The 25,908-nt window shown below is 46.9% G+C and overlaps 1 protein-coding gene across 2 annotated transcripts in view; it reads right to left on the bottom strand.

Annotated features, from left to right (window-relative positions):
* col27a1b (collagen, type XXVII, alpha 1b) overlaps positions 1-25,908 on the bottom strand; it is a 52,004-nt gene that overhangs the window by 18,542 nt on the left and 7,554 nt on the right. For both annotated transcript variants that reach the window (XR_013129615.1, XM_076997774.1), the window contains exons 4-20: positions 23,134-23,187; positions 18,134-18,187; positions 16,506-16,559; positions 16,142-16,195; positions 10,832-10,876; positions 9,878-9,931; positions 8,472-8,516; positions 7,261-7,314; positions 6,503-6,547; positions 4,241-4,294; positions 2,363-2,407; positions 2,112-2,165; positions 1,514-1,558; positions 919-972; positions 765-818; positions 611-664; positions 385-438 (exon numbers count right to left, since the gene is read on the bottom strand). Coding sequence is in view for 1 of the 2 variants with exons in the window: in XM_076997774.1 (XP_076853889.1) it covers positions 385-438; positions 611-664; positions 765-818; positions 919-972; positions 1,514-1,558; positions 2,112-2,165; positions 2,363-2,407; positions 4,241-4,294; positions 6,503-6,547; positions 7,261-7,314; positions 8,472-8,516; positions 9,878-9,931; positions 10,832-10,876; positions 16,142-16,195; positions 16,506-16,559; positions 18,134-18,187; positions 23,134-23,187 (873 nt within the window). In the remaining variant the exon portion in view is untranslated. The remainder of the gene's footprint in view (positions 1-384; positions 439-610; positions 665-764; positions 819-918; positions 973-1,513; positions 1,559-2,111; positions 2,166-2,362; positions 2,408-4,240; positions 4,295-6,502; positions 6,548-7,260; positions 7,315-8,471; positions 8,517-9,877; positions 9,932-10,831; positions 10,877-16,141; positions 16,196-16,505; positions 16,560-18,133; positions 18,188-23,133; positions 23,188-25,908) is intronic.

The following is a 25,908-nucleotide window of genomic DNA, read 5'->3' as shown; positions in this document are numbered from 1 at the left end:
TACACTAATGCAACTCACACTCCTGCAGACAGCTGCATCCAGTTAAAGAGGGGCCAGTAAGAATAAATGAATAGAATGACAGGACTGAAGTATCTGTATGGGTAAAGTGTAGCATATAATAAAGGATGAAGAAATTATTGTCCATAGAGTTTGACGCAGTAAAAAAATTAAAATGTAGATTTAATACGTGTGTCAATCATAGGTAGCTATAGTTCTTCTGAAAGTTGAAAATGATCAGGCTGCTTTAATGCCCTTCAGGAGGAGCTGGACTACGTTCAACCTTCCAATATTTGATGATTCTGAACTCAGGAACAGAATCTCTTGTATAGTTCCTAAGACTTAACAGGGAGGAAAGTTGGTGACAGGAGTGAATAAGTGAAACACCTTTGGTCCTTCTGGGCCATTGTGTCCTGGTGGTCCAATATCCCCTGGAAATCCCTGCAAATAAAACAAAGCAAAATCTAATAAAAAGAAATGCGATTAACCTCATGTTTCGTTCACTCTGGTCGATGCTTTTTGAGTCAGTGAGGTTAGCAGAGGGCTGGGAAACCCCGTCCAAAATGGCCATCCAGTTCAGTACGGATATGTAGTGAATGAACAGAACACCTACTTCTGGGCCAGGGGGTCCGGGCAGACCGTCTGGGCCGTGATCTCCTGGCTTCCCCTGGGAAGATACAGAAAGTCCAAGGTTTATGTTTGCTTTCCACCTTCAGTTGAACTTGAGGGTGGAAACCCGTATGGAAGTGCCTAGCAGGTCCACTTACCCGTAGCCCTGGTTTCCCTCGGACACCCGGGACACCCGGTAAACCCTGACTGCCCTGGAATATTCCACTTGTTAGTACAATTATTATTTTTCTTTTAAATGAAACATCCACCCACAGCCACACTGCACACCCACATGGGGATATTTGCAGATACCTTGTCACCTTGAAATCCAGGCTCCCCTTGCTCTCCGGGAAAACCGACTTCACCCTGACAAAGAAAAGAGCCAGAATCACTCTCTACTGCCCTTACGGCGACTACGGTGAGCGCTTGGGGTCCTCTGTAAAGTCAGTGAACAAATTAAGGAAAGCTTCATACATGCTGAGGGCCGAAAAAAGGGTGATCTGTTCCAGATCAGCAGAAAGAACACGGCCAAGCTGAGCAGCAATGGAGTCTACAGCCCCATATTATGAAGTGCTCTATCTTTAGGACAGACATAGCAACCGCCAGTGCCCCACGGCTTAGCAATGGGCCGGCGGATGCAGGAAGATGGAGTGGCCTGCTGCCACGTTGCTGACTGATCTCCCTGCATCGCCTTTCAAAAGGCTTCTGGGAGGATGCCGCGACAGCCATGTTTTCGTAAGAACGCCACAATGGCAAACGTTCCCTGTCCAGCCCGAGCTCGGCCGGGAGGCCTGTAACGAACGTCCTAGGAGGGCTGTGGTGTTAGGTCACAGGTAAGCACGGTTCCATGGATAAGAAATAGTTTTGAGCAGAGTCAATATAAGCTAATAAAGAGCGTTCAGGTCACCTTATCACCTTTCAGTCCTGGCTCGCCTGCATTCCCTGGGACGCCCTGAAAAACATCACAGTGATGAATCAACACCTCTTGCATTCAGTCAAACCTCCGAGAGTTGGGAGGCGAGAACAGAGCGAATCATTGTTAGGGTTTGTTTTTTTTTTTGTGGCTTGGAGACACTACTTAGGAGTCCAGGGGTGGTCTATGGAAGCACATAGAACAGTCTCCTAAACAAACAGGTCTTTGCATTAAATATTCCACCCCGCCCCGTGGATCCATGGAACAGCAACTTGGTTACAGTAAGAAGGCCCGAGATTGAGAAGCACTTAGTCTGAGCTCCAAAAACAATTTAGCAAACAGAGAGGGATCTGGTGGAGGTGGACTGTTTTTACCTCATCAGGAGCAATTTGTGCCCCCTCCGTAAAAAGACATAAAAGTTGGGAATCAAAATACAGTAGAAACACTGCCTTATTGTTCCTGTTAGAAAGGTACAAACGTCTTCAATATGTTTAGCTAAATTACCCCTTACTACATCGTTTGTAATTGTAGAGCATAATTACAACCTGAATATCATTTTAAAATGCGGTTAAGATGATGCTTGGTTAATCACCTTCAGTCCAATGGGTCCAGGAAGACCCATGTTTCCAACAGGCCCTGTGTCTCCCTGCCAAACCACACACAAACAAAAACGTGCACGCACACACACACACACACACACACACAAAATGTGGCTTTGGGAAAAATTCAAGAGGTTTATTTAAAATACAGCTGCTTCCATGTACAATACAGAACCTACAGATAACATGAAGAATCCTCATGGCTGATCGACTCAAAGCTGTTAGCATGCTCAGATATACTCACAATAATGCCAGTGACTCCGCTAGGCCCGGGTGCACCCAACTCCCCCTAGGAGAGAGCAGAGAATGCAGAAATACAGGCTGATTACCTTTACACCAAACACCGGCCCTCTGAAGAGACCACTCACTGTTCCCGACCAGGATGGGCCGGGTCTCTGTCCCCTGATAGCAGGTTAATCTGTGGCGTACCTCCCCCTGGTTCCCACATGGCAGGGATGTGACAGACGTCCTGCTGTGGAGCACAGAGACGAGCTTGTGTGTGCAGCGTGCCTAACCTGCTGCAAGCCACCGAGGCCGCTTCCTCTCTCACCAGCTGCCGGCAGTGCAAAAACATCTCCTGTGTGTTGTTCTCTCTCTCTCTCTCTCTCTCTCTCTCTCTCTCTCTCTCTCTCTCTCTCTCTCTTTGAGCAAGTTGAAAGAAAGGAGATGGAGGTCACAGGGCTGGCAGCCCATGTCATGGAACCCGCGAATGAAGGGGCAGAACTGGAGGGGAAAGAGGAACTCCCCTCCATCCTCCCGTGGGAGCGGTTAGGGTTACTGGGTGGAAGCCAGTATAGTACTGCTCTGCTGCCACCGGGGGCACTGTGGCACCCGTGCCAATACAGCTCCTGAAAAGTTTGCTGCTTTCATGACGTAGTGTTTTCATGATGCCCAGTACAGCTGAATTTATTATTACATATTTGTTATTACATCTTTGAGGAATACAGGTTTTTAAAAAGTGGTAAAACCTTGACATGGCTCTTTTGAAGACATTCATATGTGTAGCATATGAGTGGAGAAGTAACATGGTTATCTGTATTTTTGGACAATGTAGGTATTATCTGTAAGGATTCTGGCTATTGAGTTAAGACCAACTGCCCAAAACATTCCTCCAACTACATCCAAAACGCAAGCTGTCAAAAACAAGGGCTAAAACATGAAACTGAAGTTGAAGTGGATCTATTAAGTGTGAATAAAGAGAGAGAACAGGGAAAAACCAGAAGCCGTGAAGCAGTCCGTGTAATGGCTAACACAGGCCTTGGAAATGCGTTCCTGCAACCACAGCTGACTTCCTCGTTAGGAAGTCCCGGGCGGCACTGTACACACTACAGTTGCCCGGCGACCCGCTGGCCAAGCGCAACGGACGGCGGTGGCAGTTAGTGGTGGTATTTATTGCCGAATGGTCGTTCCTGCGGTCTGGCGGCTTGTATAACAAGAGGTGTAAGGCGGACAAGAAGGGGGCAAGCAGAGGTCTGGGACTGTAGTCTAGTGATTAGAATGGGGATCAGGTCTAGACTAAAGCAGCGGTCTGGGACTGTAGTCTAGTTATTGGAGTGGGGATCAGGTCTAGACTAAAGCAGAGGTCTGGGACTGTAGTCTAGTGATTGGAGTGGGGATCAGGTCTAGACTAAAGCAGCGGTCTGGGACTGTAGTCTAGTTATTGGAGTGGGGATCAGGTCTAGACTAAAGCAGAGGTCTGGGACTGTAGTCTAGTGATTGGAGTGGGGATCAGGTCTAGACTAAAGCAGAGGTCTGGGACGGTAATCTAGTGATTGGAGTGGGGATCAGGTCTAGACTAAAGCAGAGGTCTGGGAATGTAGTCTAGTGATTGGAGTGGGGATCAGGTCTAGACTAAAGCAAATGTCTGGGACTGTAGTCTAGTGATTGGAGTGGGGATCAGGTCTGGACTAAAAGCTTTTCCTTACTTATTGCTAGATTCACAAGATATATGTGAAGCTGAGTCTTAAAACTGCCCTCATTTAGCTAAAATCATAATTTCAAACCTGACCTCAAACCCTTCTGCAACTAATGCAGCTGGTTTGTAAGTGGGAAATGGGGTTCAGTTAAGTCAACTATGTGTGAATGTGGGTGTGGGTGACGTGGTGGCGGCTCTGATACTCACAGGGTTTCCGTCGGGCCCTGGTGGTCCTCTCTCGCCAAAATCCCCAGGAAAGCCCTAAACACAGAAAAGACAGACGGGAGCTTAGGACAGGGATCCACTATTAACTAGTACATGTTACAGCTGGGCAAACATCTGGTAGAGATGGCATTGTTTACTCTGATCTATGAGCAGTGCCTGAACCCAAACGGCCCAATATGATTGTCAAAAGAAAACTGGCAAAACTGGTCTCAAATCAGCATGAATAGAAGACGTGTAGAGCAGGGTCATGTCCTGCAAGGGAGCTGCAATATGATCAGATAAGTACTTAAAGGCAATGGGCAGCCATCATTATGTGCCTTTAGGTCAACCTCGCAATGGAACTAAGGCAGTAATGGAAGGGCCTATGAATCTTGTTAACAACGTGTAGTGATGACTTGTGAGGTTGTTTAGCCTCTCAAAGACAGGCTATCAACACGTGGGCCACGGGAGATGTTTCCTTTTATACGGCTGAGCCAACGATGGCAATACAATAGTGTCCTTGCATTTGAAAACATGAACGGTGACACTGAAAATTAATGACCGAAATGGCTTGGGCAGACATAGTGTAGTTTCTGAGGTGTAACAGGAGAGAATCCAGGCATGTTCTGAGGTGACCAGTAATATAGCAGTTCTTCTGTTTGAGTTACAAGCCAGTTCAGTTGTAATGTGACTACACACAGCACATCTCACAGAATCCATCACCTCTTTAAAACAACAGTTTCATTACAATTTCTACGCAGCTATGAAGTTTCAGTTTGGTAACGACAGCTGCATGGCAGTGTACTGAAGTTGTGTTATGGCAGCACCTTTAATTAATGACTTAAAAGCCAGCTCTGTACTGTACTTGAGGCTCGGTGAAACACAGAGGCAGATATGAGGCGGTAATGAGAGCGATGCTCATTTCTGTCAGCTACACAGGAAATTCCATGCCTGAGTGTTTCCTCGTGCTGGCAGGGAGACGGGGTGGAGGGGGGGCAGAGACGGAGGGGGAGACAGAGGGAGGGAGTGAGACAGAGAGAGGGAGTGAGACAGAGAGAGGGAGTGAGACAGAGAGAGGGAGGGATGAGGGACTGTGAGTGATCTGCTGACAGCACTGTTGCTCCTCTGTGTACTGTTTCATTATATAAGGGAAGCCGGCGCGGTGACGTCGTGCGCGGCCGTGCGCTGTGGCCCACAGGCCAGACTCGACCCACGTGGAGCTGCTTCCCTCTACATGGACCCAACTCAAATATTATCCCACGACAGAGTAACATCCCAACGATTGCGTATGGGCAGCAGAGTGTCAGAAGGCACCATACCGTCGGAGAGATGAGCACTCAAGCCTTTTGCTCGATTCAGGTCAAAAGTCATACGTCACGTGGAGAACAAACACACCCCCCCCCCCCCTCCCGAGCACAGTGACTTCCTTTGGGACTGAATTAAAACACGCAGCTTCATAATACAGTAGCTATTTGACTTGAGGTCTGGGGTGTCTGCTGAAACAAAGAGGAGTTCCTCCTACTTCAACCCCCTTCCAAAATCAGCCCAGAGCAGCTAGTTGATCTGCCTAATTTCTGCCAAGTCAGCATACAAGGATGACCGAGAAATGAAGAGATCGCTCAACGTGGCTGAGACTAGCTGACCATTTACTTTTGATTTCTTTGTCCCTGTTTTATACTCAATACCAGGTTTTTATTTGTAAAGTGTTAACTACAGAAAATGCAGCAATATTCATAAACAAGGAATTCTTAATGTGGAGTTGAAATGTTTAGAAAAAAACGACTGCAAGATCTTGCAGAGATCAACTCAGATATTTTTGTGCTGGGTTTCCTGCTTCAGGACCAGATGACTGTAGCTGCTGGAGGCAGATCCTTAATACCCTGCATTTTCACCCCAGACACAGAAAGCCCAAAGCGCAAAGCTGGACGCCATTGCAGAAGCTCTCTGTCCAACCATCACTAAGGGTCCAGTGAATAAGCAGCCCTGCAGCAGGAGTCATGATTGATTTACAGTGATGCCTTGTGGAGACATGTGGGTTACAGTTAAACACAGGGTAGCCGGGATGCTCTTTGAGTAGGGACTTATAAAATCCCAGCTACAAAATCATTCTTGGAATCCCACACTGCTGCGATTTTTAGTGCAACCGTCAAAGAAAGTGAAGGGCGATGGTTCGCACAGACAGACGCACGGACAGACGTACGCAGACTGGCACAGACTGCCATTCATAGAGGTCTGTAGAGTGAGGATGTAGAGAGAAAACATTACCGGCCTACCCGTCTTGCCCTTCTTCCCGGGAACACCAGGAACACCCTGCAGACAGGGGGGGGGGGGGGGGGGCAGACCGGGGGGGGGGGGGGGGGGGGGGGGGGGGGGGGGAGGGAGAAACGAGACAAAGAAATCAGAAGAAAAATAAACAGAGAGAAAATAAGATCGAGGAGATCAAATTAATCGGCAATCATGGCGGATGAAATGTACTGTGGTCCATGATGTGGAAGTGTCCCCTGTCTCACGCCTCTCAAACCAACAGGGTGCGACGGGAGCAGGACACACTCTCTCCCCGGAGTGACTTACAATGCCACTCCACCAGCTAACAGCCCCTGCACAAACACCAGCAGAGCGGCGCCTGCCCACGACTGCTGGCAGGAGGGTTGTGGTTCTGGTGGAGCGTGCCCCTTCCCCATGGCCCACAATCAGCACAAGGGCTTCGGTTTTATGCTCCGCTGTGCAAAGTGCTTGTGGGATTGTGGGATTGATGTGATCCTTGGGATAGAGGGTTTTTTTTCCCAGTTGAGTTTTCAGCTTTCCCTCCGGGGGACGATGAAGCATCTCACAGAGAATACGAACAGAGGACACCAATGTCTTACTAAGCAATGTTTGGAATAAAAAAAAGGCTCTTTGCATTAAACTGAAACTCAGCAGCCTAGGGGTTCAAAATTTCTCTAAGGAAAATGGCAGTGGAACATTTTTAAGAGCTATTCACTACAACATTGATTGTGATGGTTAGATCTGATGATTAAACTTACTCTTTCACCCTCGGGACCCGGGAGACCAAAGAGCCCATGGATGCCAATGAAGCCCTTCAAGAGGAGAGAATGACAGGAGAGAGAGAGAAAACAAAGAGAAGTTTATAATGGTCCCAGTGACCTGCTCTACACTGTAGCATGAGATGATGTCTACAGAGGTCCAGCACATAGCCTCAGTGGACGAGGAGCCCTCCAGGAAGTGCTATGCCTTGAGGCAAGTGTATATGCCCATGGACTGCATGGTGCTGGCTTCCACGATGTAGTCCAAGGGCACATACCCTCACACCAGGGATCACCGAGGCGTCCGGCTGGCAGGCTAAAGCTGATGGTAATGGTTCAGACACAGTGGGATGATGGTTACGATGACATAATGAGACATAAAGAGAACAAGAGTTAACTGTGCATGAGGATAGAAAGAAATTATGACAATTTTAAAATGCGACGGATACAAAAATAACCTATTATTTTACAAGTCCCATATACAGGAGGAAAGGGCTATAAAGGCCTGTTTGTGCCAGACCATCTTGACTGAAAACCTCAAACAGTGGAAATGGTCCTGTGTATCCAATTAAACGGTATACCATTACAACAGGAGATGACTCTAACCACCAGAAACTGCACATTTATGGTGTTTACAGTCCTGTACTCCTTTAAAAGACCACAACAGTTTGCTGATTGGTGCAACATAGGTTTTACAGTTTAAATAAAGATTTAATGGACTGAATTCTGTAAAACTTGGATTTATGTTAGGGTGGATGGAAATATAAATGTCTTGCTTAAGATTATTAGGAGCTAAAACACACTGCAGTTTCCAGAAATGATCTGTAACATTTAACCATAAAGTCAAGTCAGCCAAAGAAGACTGCTAATGTGCTAACAGTCTAGAAGTTTTCCTTACTGGCGAGATGCCAAGCCTTTCCTAACTAAGGTGTACAGATATGTAAAGCAATATACTGTCAAATGGTAGTTTTGTCATTTAATGTTGTGTCAATAAGAAAACAAGAAAATCACAGGCATATGGGAATGGTGCAGTTTACTCAACTATGAATTTCTCTGTGTTTGGGTTCAACTGGCCATGACATATTGTAAAAATGCACATAACACAGAAACTAGAGCATATAAACACAACACAATATCGTTTAAGTGAGCATGGACATTAGTCAGAGCCCAAGGATGAACAGAACCTGCATCAGCACCTTGGAGTTACTCACCAGAGCTCCTTTTGGTCCTGGACTTCCTATAGGCCCAGGGAAACCCTACAAAAGACAAGACTGTGAAGTAGCACTTTTTGTGCTTGTAGTTTGGACCAATAATAATAAGTGTGCGTGTGTGTGTGATTTGACTATGTTATGGGTGCACATCTGAATTTAATGTCCTCCACATTATATCATCATCTGATTAAGTCGTATAATATTGTGAATATGGTCATGAAAAGACAATTCAACAGCAAAACAAGGCTTGATGTTTGTTTTTTTTTTTTTTTTGGGGGGGGGTTGTCTGATGGCCGATGGCATCAAAATAATTGATAATGCATGTTTGATTTAGACTGTCTGAAATGAGGCACGTCTTTCAGCAGTGTGTCCTAACTCTGAATCAACTTGAGCTGAGGGAGTTCAGAGAGTGTGCCGAGATCAAGCCAGGCGTGACATGGCCAACAGAGCGGATTTGTTGCTAGGGCAGCGACCCGCGCTGAATTCTCGTCACTGCCACCTACAACCCGCTGGCATCAAGTGGGCTCATGTTTGGTTTAATGGGATCAGATCAATTACCACGAACTGGGAAGCTCATCGACACCATTCCAAATATTTTAAACCAAGCAAATATTTAAATTACCTACAAATGGGAGACGATTTGGGGCAGTGCACTCGTACGTAAATAACTGAAGCTATGAGACATGAAACTCTGGATTTGATAACTATGATGGATATTTTATAATGTGCTATCCGGTGAGGTCACTGTCTGCAGCCTGCAGGAAGCAAGACAGCGAGTGAATCATTTCATCACGTTTTCAAATGTGCCATTAAGGTTTGCCGATTGGCTAATGTGGAGCAGCCTCGAGCCCTGCAGTCAGAGGTCAAATTAGTGCCAGTTGTGAACGTGTAAGGTGGTTGGGGATGACCGGATCCACAACTGGCAAGATCACACAGCAGTCCAGCTGGACTCTCCGAAATCAGGCAGAAAGATCAAGGAAAAAAAGGGAATCGAGACAGCAGAAAGTTCTGGACATGCAGTCGGCTGCTCTTCTAAACATTTCAGTTATGGTCAGGGTCCTGAAGAGCACCGCCAGATGTGCTGGGAGGGGAGTCCACAAGGTTGAAGCAGCCAGCCAGTGAGATTACACCCAGCACTTTCCAAGAGTTCGGGATTTAATTCATGGCTAAGGCTCCCCAGAAAGATTATATCTGTCGCGGCCTAGCACTAAATCGGCAAAACACCAAGGACTTCTGATTTTTATATGAAATTTTATAGTCTTAGTTAACTGGGAGACGTCCAAGGATGGAGTGTATTAAAAGGGCACGTGGGTTTAGCAGAGCACCTTGACATATGAGGCTGCCTTAGGGCACACATTTCAAGGATTGCTGCAGAAGCCAGCAGCTCAAGGGGAGATTTACTGCACCTGCCTGCCAGGATAACCTTTGGCACCCGGGCTTCCGTCGGGCCCTTGCGCCCCCTGTGGAAAATGGAGAAAGAGGGAGAGGTGGAAGGAGAAGAAAGGATTAACGTGTCAACAATAAATGTACACTTAGCATTAATAGGTCTCGTAGAGGCAGAGAAAAGGTACAGGGGGCCAGGCTACATGGATGCCCAGATACTTCCCGTAAAATAACGCGTCATTCTCCTGGCTTACGATGAGGAGCTCATTTGCTTGGAAGCAGTGGCGAGCCATAAAACATAAACAATTCCTTTCAGGTGTATTAAGAGCGTAACCGTTGGTTTTACAATATCAGTTCATGGAACGAATTATCACAAACCTGAACTCTACGACTATCGTAGAGTTTAAGATGCGTTGAGCATTCAAAGTGCATTACTGCATTGAAACGGCGTTTTAAAAGAATAAACGTACATTCGGCATGCCACATGGAATTACAGTAAAAGGCAGGATTTTAGAAGGCAGTACATGGCATGTAGCGCACCGAGCAATAGTTAGACGGTTAGAGTTTTGTTACTAAATAAACCAGACCAAGATGCATTAGGCTGTGATTTACAACCAGCGTAAAACACGGACCAGTGATCCGTCATATAACGGTGTTTAAAGGGGTGAGTGGGAGAGGGGTGAGTAATTGCTGAGTGCATAATGTCATTTATGGGATATGGAAGAAAACGTGACAGCCGTGACATGCAGGCCAAACGAGACAGACGAGGTGAAGCGGGACGTGCAGGCCAAAGGTGCTTGGGTGAAATGACTGGTGTTACGGAGCTTTCGCTCGCCGCCCTCTAGGCGCTTTTGCATGTACTGTCTTTCCATCTTGCTCTGCTCTAGCAAAACCTTCTGTAGTCGAGGCACGCAGGAAAGGTGTGATCTGGTGTCTTTACTGAAGTGATAACATGCTTAGAGAGCGTAAGAACTCACAGGGTGTCCATGATGGCCGGATGGACCGGGATGGCCCTTCTGTCCCTGGTGAGAGGGGGGGTGGGGGTGGGGGGGGGGGGGGGGGGGGGGGAGATCATTTGTGCATGTTACATAGTGGTCATCAGCAGCAAAACAATAGTCTGTGGACCCCGGAGGTGAAGCGGAGTCATGAGTCATGGTGTGGCTGGGAAACTACTTTTGCAACATTTTACAAGGGACACTTGCCATTGCAAATGATTGCAACATCAAGTGCAAACCAGCTTTGGCGATCATATCTTTGACTGTTCACTATGTGCAGGACCGTTGTAGCACTACAGGAGTATTGGTTATCACCACAAAGCCCACTAAATGGCTTGGGTCAGTTGATGGTAATTTAGCCCCACAAAATAACCAACCATGAATAAAAGGATTTCCTAAAGGGCACAGTGTGTGGCTTCCGTTTCAGATGCATAGAAATGTGGACCTGGCCTGTACAAGGCCCAGTACATTACAAATGTTTCCAGCAAAGGAGACAACCAGCAATGGAAAAGCAGTATGTGGTAGAGAACCTAATATCTCTTGGAGCACCGAGCAGCGGATTCCTCTTTCCAACTTCAATGAGTGGTGAGTGGGTCCTTAAACCTTCCAGGAGAAGCCCAATTTCATGTTATGTCATCCAGCACCTGGAAACTGCAGTTGGGCTGCCATATGTTCTCAGGGCTTCTGGAGGTCATCTCAGTTACCATTAGATTACGTTACACTACTGAATCATACAAGCTCACCTCATTAAGGAGTAAAACCAGACAAATGACTCTGTGGTTCTATAAGAAGAGTAACAAGAAAAACATCAATGATTTTGCAGAATTTTTCAAGAGACATGCCTTTAACCTCACCCTTCGCATAAGAAAAATCATGGAGGACATCATTTTGGAATAAAACTAACAGTGGTTTTAAGTTATTTCTTCTCTGGTGGGGAGTGGAGCCTCTTTCCTACTCTTCAACCAGTAAAATAATCTTTTACCCTAACGTACTACCAACAGCTCTTTGTGCAGGTTGCGACAGAGATTAATTTAAGGATGAAGCTACCCAGATTCGTTGCTCCTGACATGCGTTGGAGGATGAACTGGAAACTGATTACACTTACATCGGCCAGCAAGCCAACAGCGTCGAAGCAAAAGCCGGTCAGAGTTCTCTCAGGCCGAATTGGCACAACAGGGACGGTCTTCATGGCTGGAGCTGACGAACGCATTTCACAGTCTTTCAAAAGTTATGAGGATTACCGTCTGCTTAAACCCCACCGCTGCAGCTGTGCTGACGGTGCCAACTGTTCAGTGAAAAGCAATTTAACGGACATGGCAGCAGGGTGGGAGGCCACCGCTCTTTGCTAAACATTGGCTTTGTACTTACTGGTCATGACGGACTATGGAATTACAGTGACGTTCCTTCACAGTAAATAGCATAAATAACAGGCTGGCACAGAGAGGAGGCGTGTGTGTATGTTTAAACCTCAGCTTTAAAGTAAACTGGCATGGTTGTGACTTGTATACTGGAACTGACTGGTGCACTGGAGGACATTTCCAGCCGAGCCCACTCAAAATGGAAACACAGACGGCATCTTGGGTCGTGTCAGAAGAGCCAGAGTCAGAACGTCCAGCCAAACTGCACAAGTGTTAGAAAGTCACGTCTTGCCAGTGGTGTGGGCTTTTGTGCTGCAGACTCATAGGAAGAAACAGCCCCCTAGCGTTCGAAACAAGAACGGCGGTGGTCTAGGGAGTGTTTTTACATGTGCTTACTCGTTTGTTTGTGTGTGCAGGTGTGTGCGTGTGTGGTGATGATGATGTGTGTCCTCTTTAAGGCCCAGTGCCTGCGAGCCATGCACCGGTACGTGTTGAATAAAGACACATGTTGAATAAAGGAATCCAGCACACGCTTTCATATCTTGGCAGGTCTCCAGACTGTGGCACTTTTCCTACATACAGCAAATTGATGAACTGATGCTCTTAACGAATGCTGTGAATGCTGTCGTCTTGAGTGCCGCTGACAGAGACAAGATGGTGCCCTGCCTGCACACAAACTGCTAAAACAACCCATCAACACTTTAAACAACTTGGCAAATCGTACCTTAAACTGCATTCTGTTTCACCTGAAATATGCACTCTGTACTAAAGTCTAAACAAAACTCACTTTCCACACAGCTGTAGGGTCTCAAATACTGAACTGAACAGTTAAGAATGGTGAAAGCTTGCAATAGGTTTTATGGACCTCTTCTGTGAATTCAGTGTCAAAAACGTAGAACAGCAACAGCTAACACCAGCTATCAGAAACCAAAAAATCTCGACAAAAAAGACCCACAAGGGCAGATATCTTATCTCTGTAGCTAAACTAAATACCTACTAATTATTACCATATTCTACATAAAACTTCACGCACAAGCATCAGGACTCAGTATCCTTCTTGCACATAAGACTCCATGCAGAAATTTTCCAGTTCATACATTTTTCAATCCTATTCATGTTTCTTCCTCTGGATGTCTCAGGTTCCAAAATAGCAGCTTGTTCTGCTTCTATTGCCGGCTTGTGCCAAAAGGGCGGAGCCTCCTCCCTCCCACATGGGCATTCACCTCGGGCTCGCTGACTCAGGACAGCGCTTTCTTCGTTTTACTTCCTGTCTCTGAACAGCCGGCACTCGTTTTTTTATTATTAACTCGACTCGCAGAGACAGATAGAATAGGGTTGCGGCGATGGCCGAACAGAGACTGAGACGATGAGGCCACGTTGGGGGGTGGGGGGGGGGGGGGGGGTGGGGGGGGGGGGGTGGGGGGGGACAGAAACTAGCTAGGGTCGAAGTTAGAGCATGTTGGCCACAAACGTCAGAGAGAGGGAATGACACCTGGTCCTATGCGTGCGTGAATAGGATTGCGATCTTACAAAGTTCACGAAGAGACCCATTGTTAGCATCAAACCAGGCTGGCCCACCTTCCAAACGTCCGCTGTTTGAAATCCCAGGTGCATCAGTTCATTTTGCATGTTTTCCACTGGACCACGGCTGCAGAACGTCTCTGCCCGCCTCCTTAGTCTCCTCTGCTTGTGCGGTTCCAGTCAGCGATGGGGCCCTGACCCCTACTTCATCGCAGTGTTTACCCTAAACCCAGCTGGTGCGAGATCAGCTCTCACCATAACAGTCCAGAACTTCACTCAGTCTGGGGAAAATGCAATGAATCAGGAAATAAGCTAGATAAAAGAAATCTTCCCACGCAGTCTGTACTTAATGAGTGGTTTGGGATGGGCCTTTTGTGCAAGGGTTAGTGTTAGGAGTAAAATACCTAAAAGTTGATGGTTCAGTTTATTCCCTTTATGCCTAATTTATGCCTTTCCGAGTTTCTGAAAGGCCAGTGACACTACCTCATCCCATACTGTCTCCGTAATCTCACTGAAAGGTCTCCGAGCTCCAGTATTTCTCCTCCCAGCGCACCTACAGCACTACTGCAACAGGACGTTTCCCCCAGCCGAACAATAACCTCGCGCCACGTGCAGCCACACCCGACCTTAGCTGCTCCGACTTCGGTAAAAGATTTTCCACGAAAGAGGACGGAATACTGTACGCTGGGTTGTGCCGTGCTGGACTCGAACGGCCTGGCTCGTCCCGTTACACAACGGAGCCTTTCGCTGCCAAAGACGACATCTGCCGAGAATGTGCACGCAAAGGGTTCTGGGGGATTACGCACAGCTAAACATGATGGGTCTGCAGGAGCGGTCGCTCTCCCGCTAATAGTCACCTGGCCGTGTGGTCGAACACGTCTCTCCCCCCCACGGGTTTGTTATAACTTACAGCATGTTTAGGTTTGGTTCAATTTGTCTTCTTTTTTTGTATGAAGGCTTTCTCCTCTGGACACAGACCATGTATGGAATAACTTTGTGGTTTGTTGCCAATAGCAATTTAGCACAGCGGTGTCTTGAAGTATTTTTCCACCAGCTTTTAATATATTTTTTTAAAGCACAACTTTATGATTAGAAACAGATGTGAGGGATGAAGAGCCAGGTAACTCCACGACTTTACAATGTTTTAGGCAATCGTTCTACCTCTAAATCTTCAAAGAAGTACCTTTAACTACAAACACACTCATACATAAACTTAAACAAAAGAAAAGCGGAGATGTGTTTGGGTGGATATGTGTGAGAGACAGACAGAGAGTGAGAGAGAGAAAGTGAGAGAGAGAGAGAAAGTGTGATGTGTCATTATGCACGGCTCAGCATAACTGAGAACAAAAGAATATTTGCAAAAAAGAGCACTGGACAAGCTCCAGGCTGGAAAAAGTCTGGATGTGACACATTGCTTCATGTATGCGCTCGGAAAATTCTTAGAAACAGAAAAGCCCATTTTCTCTGTGGAGAGAGAGCGAGGCACTCAGCGAGGCTTGACATTAGAGCGGGAGCTGCAGGACCCAGGCCAGCTGTGCAAAAAAAACCCTGGCAAAACCCTGCGCTTCCTCTCGGCCTTTTTCGGAGCGGGCCTGTAAATGTGTTTTCTGAAAACATGACGGATCCCTTTAGAACAGACGTGGGCTCTGGCGCCGGGCCAGGCTGCTTATTTGGTGCCTCGCGGTGAACCGCGTGACCCGCGCAGCTGCACAGGAGGTGTGCGGTGGAGGGTCGAGCGTGCACAATGTCGCTGCACGGTGGCAAAGAGGTTCAATTCAGCCGAGCTCAGCAGCCAGCAGCCGATGACATCAGAGTCGACCTACTGGTTTGGTTGAACCATGACCTTCAAACCCACACGACCTCCTTGACAGAGCGGTGAAACACGCACTGAAACAAACCCGCACTTTTCCGCCGTTTTTTTTTCTTTTCTTTTCTTGTTTTTTAGGAAGCGGGGATGATGTCATGAGCTGGCAAGCCGGTAAGAGAACACTGTAGACACCAGGTTGGGCAGGCATGTCTCGAACCTGGTTCCAGAAAAGTGAGAGAAGACATCTAGTGTGAAGGTTGCGAGATTAGTCCCTGCTGGAGCGATTTTCCACCAAGCTGATTTAAAGATGGAGGATCTCCTCAAACACAATCGGTCATCCACAAACCTGGTGCACATTTGCTGGCTTAGATTTATATGCCACTACACAGAAGCATTGGAGGAAGAGCCCTGCGGTATGAAATTGCACACGCATGATCTCAGGCGTGCCTGGATCTCGGCCATGGAGTTGACGCTCGTCAGGAAAATGTGAGCACGTAGTGAAACCCAATCAACAGTTCCATGCACCTGGATTTGCACCTCTCTGACCTGCTGGACAGATGTTTGGATGAGTTACACATGGAGCGCGGCTTTGCGAAGGTGCCTCACCTTTCGGCCAGTTTGACCAGGTAGCCCAGACGGTCCGAAGATCCCAGGGTCCCCCTGCAACCAGGGAAGAAAACAGCATTACATTAATCCTCCATCCTCACAGGACGCTCAGCTGGGAACAAAAATACAAGGGACGCACAACTAGAACGCCGACAGCGCTAGAAAAATACATAATCTGGGAGCAATCACCACCCTTTATTCTGCTATTGTATACATTGTGTGATGCAACTCGTATTCTGTTTCGAGTCTACTGTGCATGTCATGTCCACAGGAAATTCACTTAATCTTGAGCAGAGAAAGGAAGCGAGAGGCCACACAGCGATAAATGTGCTCCTACATCATAGGGGGCGAAGGGGGAACATACTTTAGCTCCAGTGGGCGCCCTGCCAGGTGAGAGTCCGGGGTCTCCCTTTTTCCCCTGCGAAACACAAAGAGGAAATGAGTGATTCTCGTGCAGAACATCGTCCAGCGAGTCCGGGAGGTTGGGGGTTGGGGGGGGGGGGGCGTGTTGGGGGCGTGTCAGGGGGAGGAGGGCGTGGCCACATATGGAGATCCACTTCCAGCGAGCACGTTGTGCTGCCGCTCCCCATCCCCCCACTCAGCATGCGGCGTGCTGTTAAGAGCCATTACGCCAAACAGGAAAGGCCGTCGACATCTCCGTGCCCCTGCATCACCTCCAGTGATGTACATTATGAGGGGCCCCTAATAGGCAAAATAAATAAATTAATAAAAATCAAATCAGCCACCGATCCCCCACTGCAGTGAAAGAACACTGTAATGGCAAATTTGTTAGTGCTGAGCGTCTCCAGGCCGGTATATGTGGAAGAGGCTAATAAACGCTCTCGAGCCCAAGAGGGGTTATTTACATAAGAGAGTGGCCCATGTATGCCTGCAAAGCAGGAGTTTACAGGAAGCTCCTCCAAGCACACTAGGGATCAGCAGGCACATTCTTCTGCCTTTTCAGGCAATGGGACTCGCTTTGGATTTGCAGTTGTGCCTCCGAGTCTCCTGCCATTTAAACTGAAATCATGCCTCATATTTAGTTTCTGGTCCACTAGTCTCCGTGTCTTAGTCCAACAAGTGACGGCCCACACGGGTGCTGCCGTCTCGGTCCCTGATTCAGTTCAGATGGCCACGTGAGCATTCTGCATGTACAAGGCAATCTCTGCCAAAACTGGCTTGTAAAACAGGAAGTTATGAAAGAAAAACACCCAAAATAAGATATTCGCTCTTCCAGTTCCATGGAATTTCCATTCCATTACTCTGGATAAGAGCGTCTGCTAAATGCCGTAAATGTAAATGTAAATGTAGACAGGCACAAACAGATCAGGTGTTTCAGCCTTCAGTCCCACTTTAACCTGAGATTAATGATCTTCAGGAGTCTCCATTAGCCTCTATTAGCATATTGCTCATTGTGTCGAGGTATAGAGCAGATTAAGGCCCATGTGTGTTTCTGAAGACCTTTTATTGGTGTGTACTGACAAAAAAAATCATGAGGCATGCATGGCGGGGAGTGCATTAGGAAAGCAGCGGGAATGATGGGGAGTGATGGGGAGTGACGGGGAGTGACTGGGAGTGACTCAGTGGCTCAGCTGGGCATCGCCAAGCAATTAGCACAGCTTTATTTTGATTCCAGGTCCTGCAAGACACGGCTGGCGTCCTCACAAGCCCCAAAGGAAGCCAGTGTGACCTTCCCCACAGATGCAGTGTCATGTGACTCATGGAAAAACCTAGACCAGGAAATGACTGCGTTGGGTGCAAAAGCAAAAAAAAAAAAAAACACACACGCTCACACCAAGAAAATCCCCCAACAACCCTTCCCCCTAGTAAACACATTTCCGATTACAGCGTCATCTTTTTTTTTTCCTGAATGGAAGCAATAAAGCTCTAAAATCATGCAGAACACCAACAGGTCATCGTTTTGTGCAGGCCACAAGGGCAACTACCATCTGAGCTCCGTTTATAGCATGCGGCTGACGCTGCAGTACGAACCTTGAGCCCGGGCGGCCCCGGGCGACCTGGGTTTCCATGTGGACCCTGAGGACCCTGCAACACAAGCACATGTCGACATTTTATTTGCGTGTCGTCCCCCCCCCCCCCCACCCGTTTTTACGATGCAATCACCGCGGGCCCTGACCTGCCCTATTGTCTGTCTCCCTAGAAGAGCCGCAGGAGAAAAGACAGACAGGAGAGGGAATAAAGAGTGTCAACAGTGCCTGGCTATGGTTGCCAGCAGTGTGGTTTGTTTAACTGGGATGCATCCTTAGCTGGTATGAACCTCTGGTATCTACTGAGTTCAGTATACCGACAGTATGCAAATGCCTGTGCTTGTAGACTCTTATGCCTTTAAAACTTAACAAAATAGTTAAGATTAAAGAAGGAGTTAATGGGGAGAAGAGTTATAAATATATATTAATCTATATTACACGTTCATATGTATTCTGAATTTTTCAATATAAAATCTTCTGTTGAGGATCTTTGCTGCCAAAGATGGGCTTTACCGAACATCGGAGCAGTAGTGTTTTAAATACGGCTTTCACCTCATCCGCGTGGGCGTGTATTATGTCAGAGCCAATGTCGTTTTTAGCTCGAGCTCAAGGGGAGGTCGCGTCTGTCACAAGCCCTTTACCGGCATGCATGAGCCTTTTCTGTGGACCATATGGAAAATGACTCCCTGTTTCAGACGTGAAATCACATATGGATGTGATTTTTTTTCTTCATACCGTCACCTCTCACCCACACACACACACACACACACACACACACACACACACACACACACACACACACACACTCTGAGCAGAGGGAGGGCTGCAGGGAGAAAGAGAGGAAGAGCTCAAAGCTCAGCTGATGATCAGCTGGCCTGCGCACGAAGGTAATGGTAGCAAACGGTGGCCGAGACGCTGCTGTTCACAACGCCGACAAGCCAAATAACGGCAGAGGACTTTCATTCTGCGCAGAAAGGAGATGTTAGCATTTCGTTTTTATTCTAAGCAGGAAGGAGTCATTAGCGAGCGATGAGGCCGACCACAGAGTAAAAGCGCCTCGTGGCGGGCGATGGCTGATCACCCTCATCCTGGTGCCAGAGTCACGTGGTCCGTCCTGGGCCAGCTGGGAGTGGGGTGCTGATTCTGCACTTTTTCTGCCATATGGAGACGCTTACCAGAAGCTCATCTACAGATTTCCATCTCTTTATTCATCAACTGGCCGGGCTGCTCTGCATACAGCAATTTGCTTGGATCCTGCACATGTGGTGGTGGTTAGCCACCGGAGTCGGGGAGAAGGAAGGTGAGCCTATGAGATCACAGATCCTGCAGGGCATGACGACGCTGCGGAGTGATTGGTGGGTACGGGAGTGCTCCGCCTCCACAAGGCAGAGGGGGGGGGGTGTTTCTCCACCGGCCGTCTGTGTGCAGCGTCGCTGTGGGTCGACGCCTGGCCAGACGAGGCCCATTTCATTCAGCCTGGTGTGTTCCCCGCTGACCTGCACGGCTGGGCTGTCTGATCCTCTCCGTACGAGTGCCACTACCAGAACCGCCTGCTGGTAGCCGCAGAGGGGAGCCAGGCTGCCGTTTGGCTCTTTGATTTCAACATAAAAGGCGATTTTAAAAGGAATCCACTTCCACTGCCCTTGGTTTGTGTGTGCACTTTGCACCCCCCCCCCCCCCCCCCCCCCTCATCCCACGTCTCCTAATCTCTGCAGTCCACTTTCGAGGAAGCAGCAATCTTCTCGAAACCCTCTCTGAGAATTCTGTAGGATCTTGGGAAGTCTCCTGCATGACGAGAGGGGCAAATCGAGGGCAGCTTTACACTGTCGATCGCCGACTGTTACTCGTGCGATGTGCAGACTGTTGTGCGAGCACAAGCAGTTTGCTCAACGCGGAGGAGCCACATGACGCAGAAGCACAAATCACGGCTTCGGCTAGATTAGGAAACAGCTTTACGGGTGACTTTGACCAGCACAAGCTGTCAGACTCTGAACATTAGCAATATATATATATATAACATAAGGGGTCGTATCAGGGAACATCAGCAAAGAAACGAGCTACCGTGATTTACATCTTTTCTCAACGGGCTTGGGCAAAATGACACAGCACTGTGTCAAAGCCCATGTGAGGCTCGGTTATTCAAAATGCTTCTGGGGTTTGTGGTGGAGAATGTGGTCAGAAGAAGACGGAGTGGAGAACCACATTCATGCAGTCCCGACGTGGTGCTCTTCAGACGCTCCTCTGCTCAGAAACATTCACTCCATGAGGAACAGCCAAGCGATCCAAAACAAAAACAGACAAACCGAACATAAAAGTAAAACATACTAAACGGCAAAAACGATATGGCAATTCAGCGAAACTCCACGCCACAGAAGGGAGAAGAGTCTGCCAAACTTGTGAGGAATCTCAAAAGCAAAAATTCCCATCTCCAGCAATGCGTTACTAGTCGGTCTACAATATGTCTGATGTTTTTAAAAAGACAGGAATCATGTAGACAGTAGGGATGTGGAGATTCATCGATTCACATCGGTGAATCGGTACACATGTCTGCGATGCGACTGCATCGGTAGATTCAACGTGCATGAGTTTAATTTGCGGGCGAATTCACGATGCATCGCCTTCAGTGAGGCGGTCACGCAATCTGCAAACAATGCCGTGGGGCTAAATACGTTAGTAGCACAACGAACCTGGCGACACGCATGAAAAGACGGCACGGTGTGGACATCTCTGCGGCCGCTACCCCCTCGTAACCCCCCCCGCTCAACAACTTACGTTCGTGAGTGTGTCGCATCGCATCGCATTTGTATCGCATCGCATCGACAAGGGGTTTCAGAGTATTGCAGTTATATCGCATCGTTGGCAGTGTATCGAGATGTGTATCGAATCTAGCTTAGTGGTGACGATATACATCCCTAGTAGACAGGTCTCTGATGCCAAAGGCCACGTGATGGGAGAGTGAAGGGCCACATGCTGTGAGCTGCAGACACCTGACCCTGCTAGAACTCTTCTGGAAGGCCTTGGACGTACATCTCCAGAAACACGAAGATCAACAGACTAGGAACCTAAAAGGAAGGTGAAATAAGCAGCACTTTCCATATTTAGTTCAACCCCAACAGACACATTTGGGATATTCTAAATGTTTAAGCGATCTGTTGGGCCGTCTTACTTCAGCACTTTATGAGAACGTAAACATTTTTTTTCCAGGCAGCGTTGGCAGCACTCGTGAAGGATAGCTACGCTTCCATTTTCACTGCTGGTGAAACGGAGTCCTCTACAAAAGCACGCAGCTTAGTGCAGTAAGTCAAGCACCCTAAGCAACACTTTGTCTTGCCACAGTGCCGAGTCAAAGTTCAGCTGTAACGGCAGGGTGAGAGGTCCCAAGGGTACAGTGTTCCTTACACGTGTCAAACGCGTCATCGTCCACACAGTGCCATTACCAGAAAACAAACACGCTTCCCGTTTTTACTGTGATAGCGATTTGCGCAATCCGCCGTCCTGAACTTCCAATGCGGCATGCAGATTAGTTCCATGGCAACAGACCCAGTTTGTTACTTTTGTAATGAAGTGCACAGCCTGAAGGAACATCTGTACTTTAGGTTTCAGAGCGGGCTAGAACTTCAGCATGAACTCTCGAAGAAAGACTTTAGTTTAAACAAATGACGTTCTTAATTGGAGCGTCGTAAATCAGCAGGGTGCTGACGTGTGCCTCAGAAGTGTCCCAAACCGTCTGCCAGGTGCCACGTGCACAGAACACCACAGGAAGTGGATCTGCATTGCTGCAGATTCATTGGTCCTGCAAATCTAAATAAATTAGATTTGCGTACAACAGATGAGCTTCGTATCAAAAGTCAAGATACAAATCAACCAATTACTGCAGACCTATGATCAGAGATCCCCCATCAGCCCTTGGCCATGTGCCAGAGAGCTCTAGAACACCAGCGAGGTTTTAGGTGTTTTTAATAAGCGCACAACAAAAGGCTCTTTCTTCAGTTCAATGGTATGGTTTTCCCACAGTGCAGGTATCTCACACACGCATGCACATACGCGCACACACATGCATACATACATACACACACGCACACACAGATGTAAGCAATTGGTCTCTTTGTACTTCTGATGAATGGATACTTTTTCCTGTTCCTCCAGTTCAACAGCAATACCCACTTATTCTACACAATAAGCTAACAAACTTTTTAAAAATCAAAAACCCCTATGAAATTATTATTCTATAAAGATAATCATTAAAATATATAGTAAATCAATATATGCACTGGAGAAAGCAAAACTGTATGGTCTCCTCTCTTATCTCAAAGTATCTGCTCTTTTGGCGATATTTCCTGTAGCGTTGGGTAATGGGGCTGTGTTAGATTAGGACTGGATTTGTGCAAGGTCAGCTTTGCTGATGATTTCCATGTATTAGCCCCTGGCACTCTGTGGTGCCTTTAGGCAATAGAAAGTGACAGAGGAAGGCTGTTAAAAAAAGGTCTTCAAAAAGTCTGGAAGACAAACCATTACATCACAAATGTGGGTCTCTTTCTGGAAAAAAAGATCTATGCTTGTATCTCAGGTGGTGAGAAACTAGATATTTCTTGTTCAGCAAGCAAACATTTTGGAGGAGTTTCCATAAATCACATGTTTTTCTCCCCATGTTCTGTGCTATATTCCTCAACTGCAGATCAGGAACATCTAAAGCAATAAAATGAAGCACCATCTCCCCAAAGAGGAAAAAAACAGTCTAAATCAGATATCATATTTTGTCTGGTTTAGTAGTATGAATGAAATATTGCTATTTGAAACTAGAACCAGGTTCTCACTCTGCTTTCCAAGAGACGAAATCAGCTATGTGAACAGAGGAGTGGGGCTGACCTTTGCAACTCACTAAGCGAAATGTGTTAATGTTGATTCTGAAACTCGATCGCAGCAATTAGCTGCAATGCGCAGACGGATGGTGGACTGCATCACCCCTGAGCCAGGGCTGGGGAATGAGTGAGTGGGAGCCCTTACCCGTGGGCCTCTTCTCCCTGGTGATCCTGACTTGCCAGGAGGCCCCGGAGGTCCCTGAAAAAGACAAAGAGGGGTCACATTATGATGAGGAGCGAGACGATTTAGTGCTGAAATCCACATCCAGTGGGCAGTCCAGCTACATCTGTGTTGAATGAAAGTGAGAAGACGCAATTAATGATGCACTGCTTCCAAAGTCACTCTGATGGCTTAAAGGTCGTGGTACCAAACACATTATCAAAATATCAAACGCAAACTACATAAACTCATGCAACTCAGACAGGCTTCTTTGGTTGTAGGTGGCACATGATGCTGTTGGAACAAAATGGTAGATTGGGCAATGGTAGATTTAATAAAGCAAATGTGTTAGAAAACCGACATGGGGACCCACCCCCTTTATCATTAAACGTCACCCATACCCACACATTTTCACTGACACCTTTTCACAGGGTTCAGTGCTACCTCAGATTATGGGCACCCTCGTTATTAACTGCCGGCGTCTAAGCTTTAAAACCGATTAGAACAACGGATTTACTGAGTGCCAAGAGGTCACTTTTAACAAGAGGTCAGCTTTCAAGCACCAGTTCTTTCTTTTAGTCTAAATGTCACTGCATTGTTTCATTTCCTCTGCTGGTATAAGATACAGGTATGCAGGAGAGAGGGATTAAGCCCCGGGATAATGGCGCCTGAACACTAGGACCTCAAGCTGAACTCTTATAATGCGACACTGATACTCTAAAGCGGCTTCACACAGAGTCAGAGCTAATGCTACATTTCGGAAACGTCCGTCTTTCTTTCTTTTCAGCTGGATATCAAGACAATAGTTATTGCGTTTTCTCAACACCTACAGCAAGGCTCTGGACTGGCCTCGTAATAACACTCACAAAAGTTGTTTGCAGATTTTTGGTTTATGTTCAGTTTTCAAAAACAATCACAGCCATGCGACACGCATCAAAGCAGCAATGACTTGGCAGGCGCCTTCCTTTAAGCTCTTATGACACGAGAGCTATATTAATGGAGGAGGGTTTGCTCATTCCCCTCACAAGTCCTTAACTAGGAACAAATGCGGTACGATGCATGCGTAGGCCAAAAGCCTAAGCCAAGACATAAGTGAAGAGATGTTTGGATGCAGTGCAGGTCTGTCATGTAGCATGCTCTGCATACAGACACAGTGAGACAGAGTAAGAACATCCCCTCTAAGCACCCCCCTCCCCTTCCACGTGGCACGTTTCCTCTTTGGAATAAAAAAAAATCGGAGTATTAAGATCCTCCTCCCTTCTCTTGCCATAAAAAAATGCAGAGATTAGGACAGAAGGAATTCTACAGCCAACAGTAGCCACTCCTTCTGAGAATCTTTTTCACCGAGGGCGTAACGCACTGTTTTGTGTGGTGCCAGTAATTAATAGTGTGGACATCTGTTGCTCACTTATGTGGTCACAGTTGATATGACGGGTAGACGAAACCTAAGACACTGGCGTATTTTTCACATATGGTGCTCGGTCTGCTTAACGGTTGACTGGAAATACTGTAGTGAGGAAGAGTGTACTGACGTGACTAATAGCACTGCACATAGCTTAGGTGCTTTGCTGGCTTTCACTTGTTTCACTGGTCTCAGCACCGAATTTGAAACAATGAATCAATTATTTAATAATTAATTAAGGTCTTTAATATGGGTGAACACGCGGTTACACATTGTCCTATAAAAAATCATCTTCCCTCGTCTTTCTATACGGTTTGCATAGGTTCACCAATGTCAATGTCAACAGTAACAAGAGGTTGTGGAGGATTGAGGATGTGCAACCTCAGGGGGTCATCACAGCTCACAGAGCTCTCCTCGCCCTCTGCCCGGTGACCTAAGTGTTTAAGAATGGGAAAATGAGCATGTGCGCTCTGGCCGTAAACCCCACCAGCCTGCTTTGCCCAGTTTTCACACAATTACATAAATGGGCCTCAACCCAAAACCACCAAATGTTCACAGGCACCAACAATGACAGCAGTGGAGTTTCCATCCATCCCGATGCCATGCCTTTCATCCACGCACGGATTTTTCTACAACTAAAAACCACGCGGCATTAAAAGCTGAGGGAGTAATCAAACCCAAAAAAACAAGGGCTACATCAACGTTAGATTCTACTCAGCACTTCATCTAACATTAAAAGAAAAAATATCAAGGTTAGAACATCTCTCAGGACCTGAAAACACATGTTCAAGGCCAATAATTTACCTTTTACAGGATCTTAAAAAATAACCAAAGTGCTAAGTCTGCCATCTGGCCTCCATAAGACAGTTTAGGATAGGAAACAAATGACTACAAACCATGGCCAACCATCAACGGTCGACTGCAAGTTGAATATGGATGGCTGACATTAGTTTTGGAAGCGAAGTGAAAATGTACCACGTTTTCAAGACTTACTACAAAAACGGATTTCCCTAATTTGACTGTTCATGTTATGAGCATAAAGGGAGAAAATCTAAAGTACACTTTAAAGATTTTACTCTCCACAACTTAATTCACATGAATTTAGGGACCAGACATGCTTGACAAGGCAAGAAAATGTGATTGCACTTCAGCAGAACATACACCTTATGTATAAAAATAAATGCTTCAGATAGCTAAGAAGCAAAAAAAGTAATCAAAAGCTACAAGCTGCTTCCATTTTTTTTACCCTGTCTGAAAACAGCTTCATTCTCTCTAAACTCCCGCAGTCTCTCATAAGAAGCCAGTTCTCCAGCTCACATGCCAAGAGCCTGATCAAGACTTTCTACTTGCCAATCTAT

This window comes from Brachyhypopomus gauderio, chromosome 3 (genome assembly GCF_052324685.1).
Source record: "Brachyhypopomus gauderio isolate BG-103 chromosome 3, BGAUD_0.2, whole genome shotgun sequence".
Lineage (NCBI taxonomy): Eukaryota > Metazoa > Chordata > Actinopteri > Gymnotiformes > Hypopomidae > Brachyhypopomus > Brachyhypopomus gauderio.
Note: the sequence above shows the minus strand (reverse complement) of the source record. Positions and strands in the feature narration are given on the sequence as shown.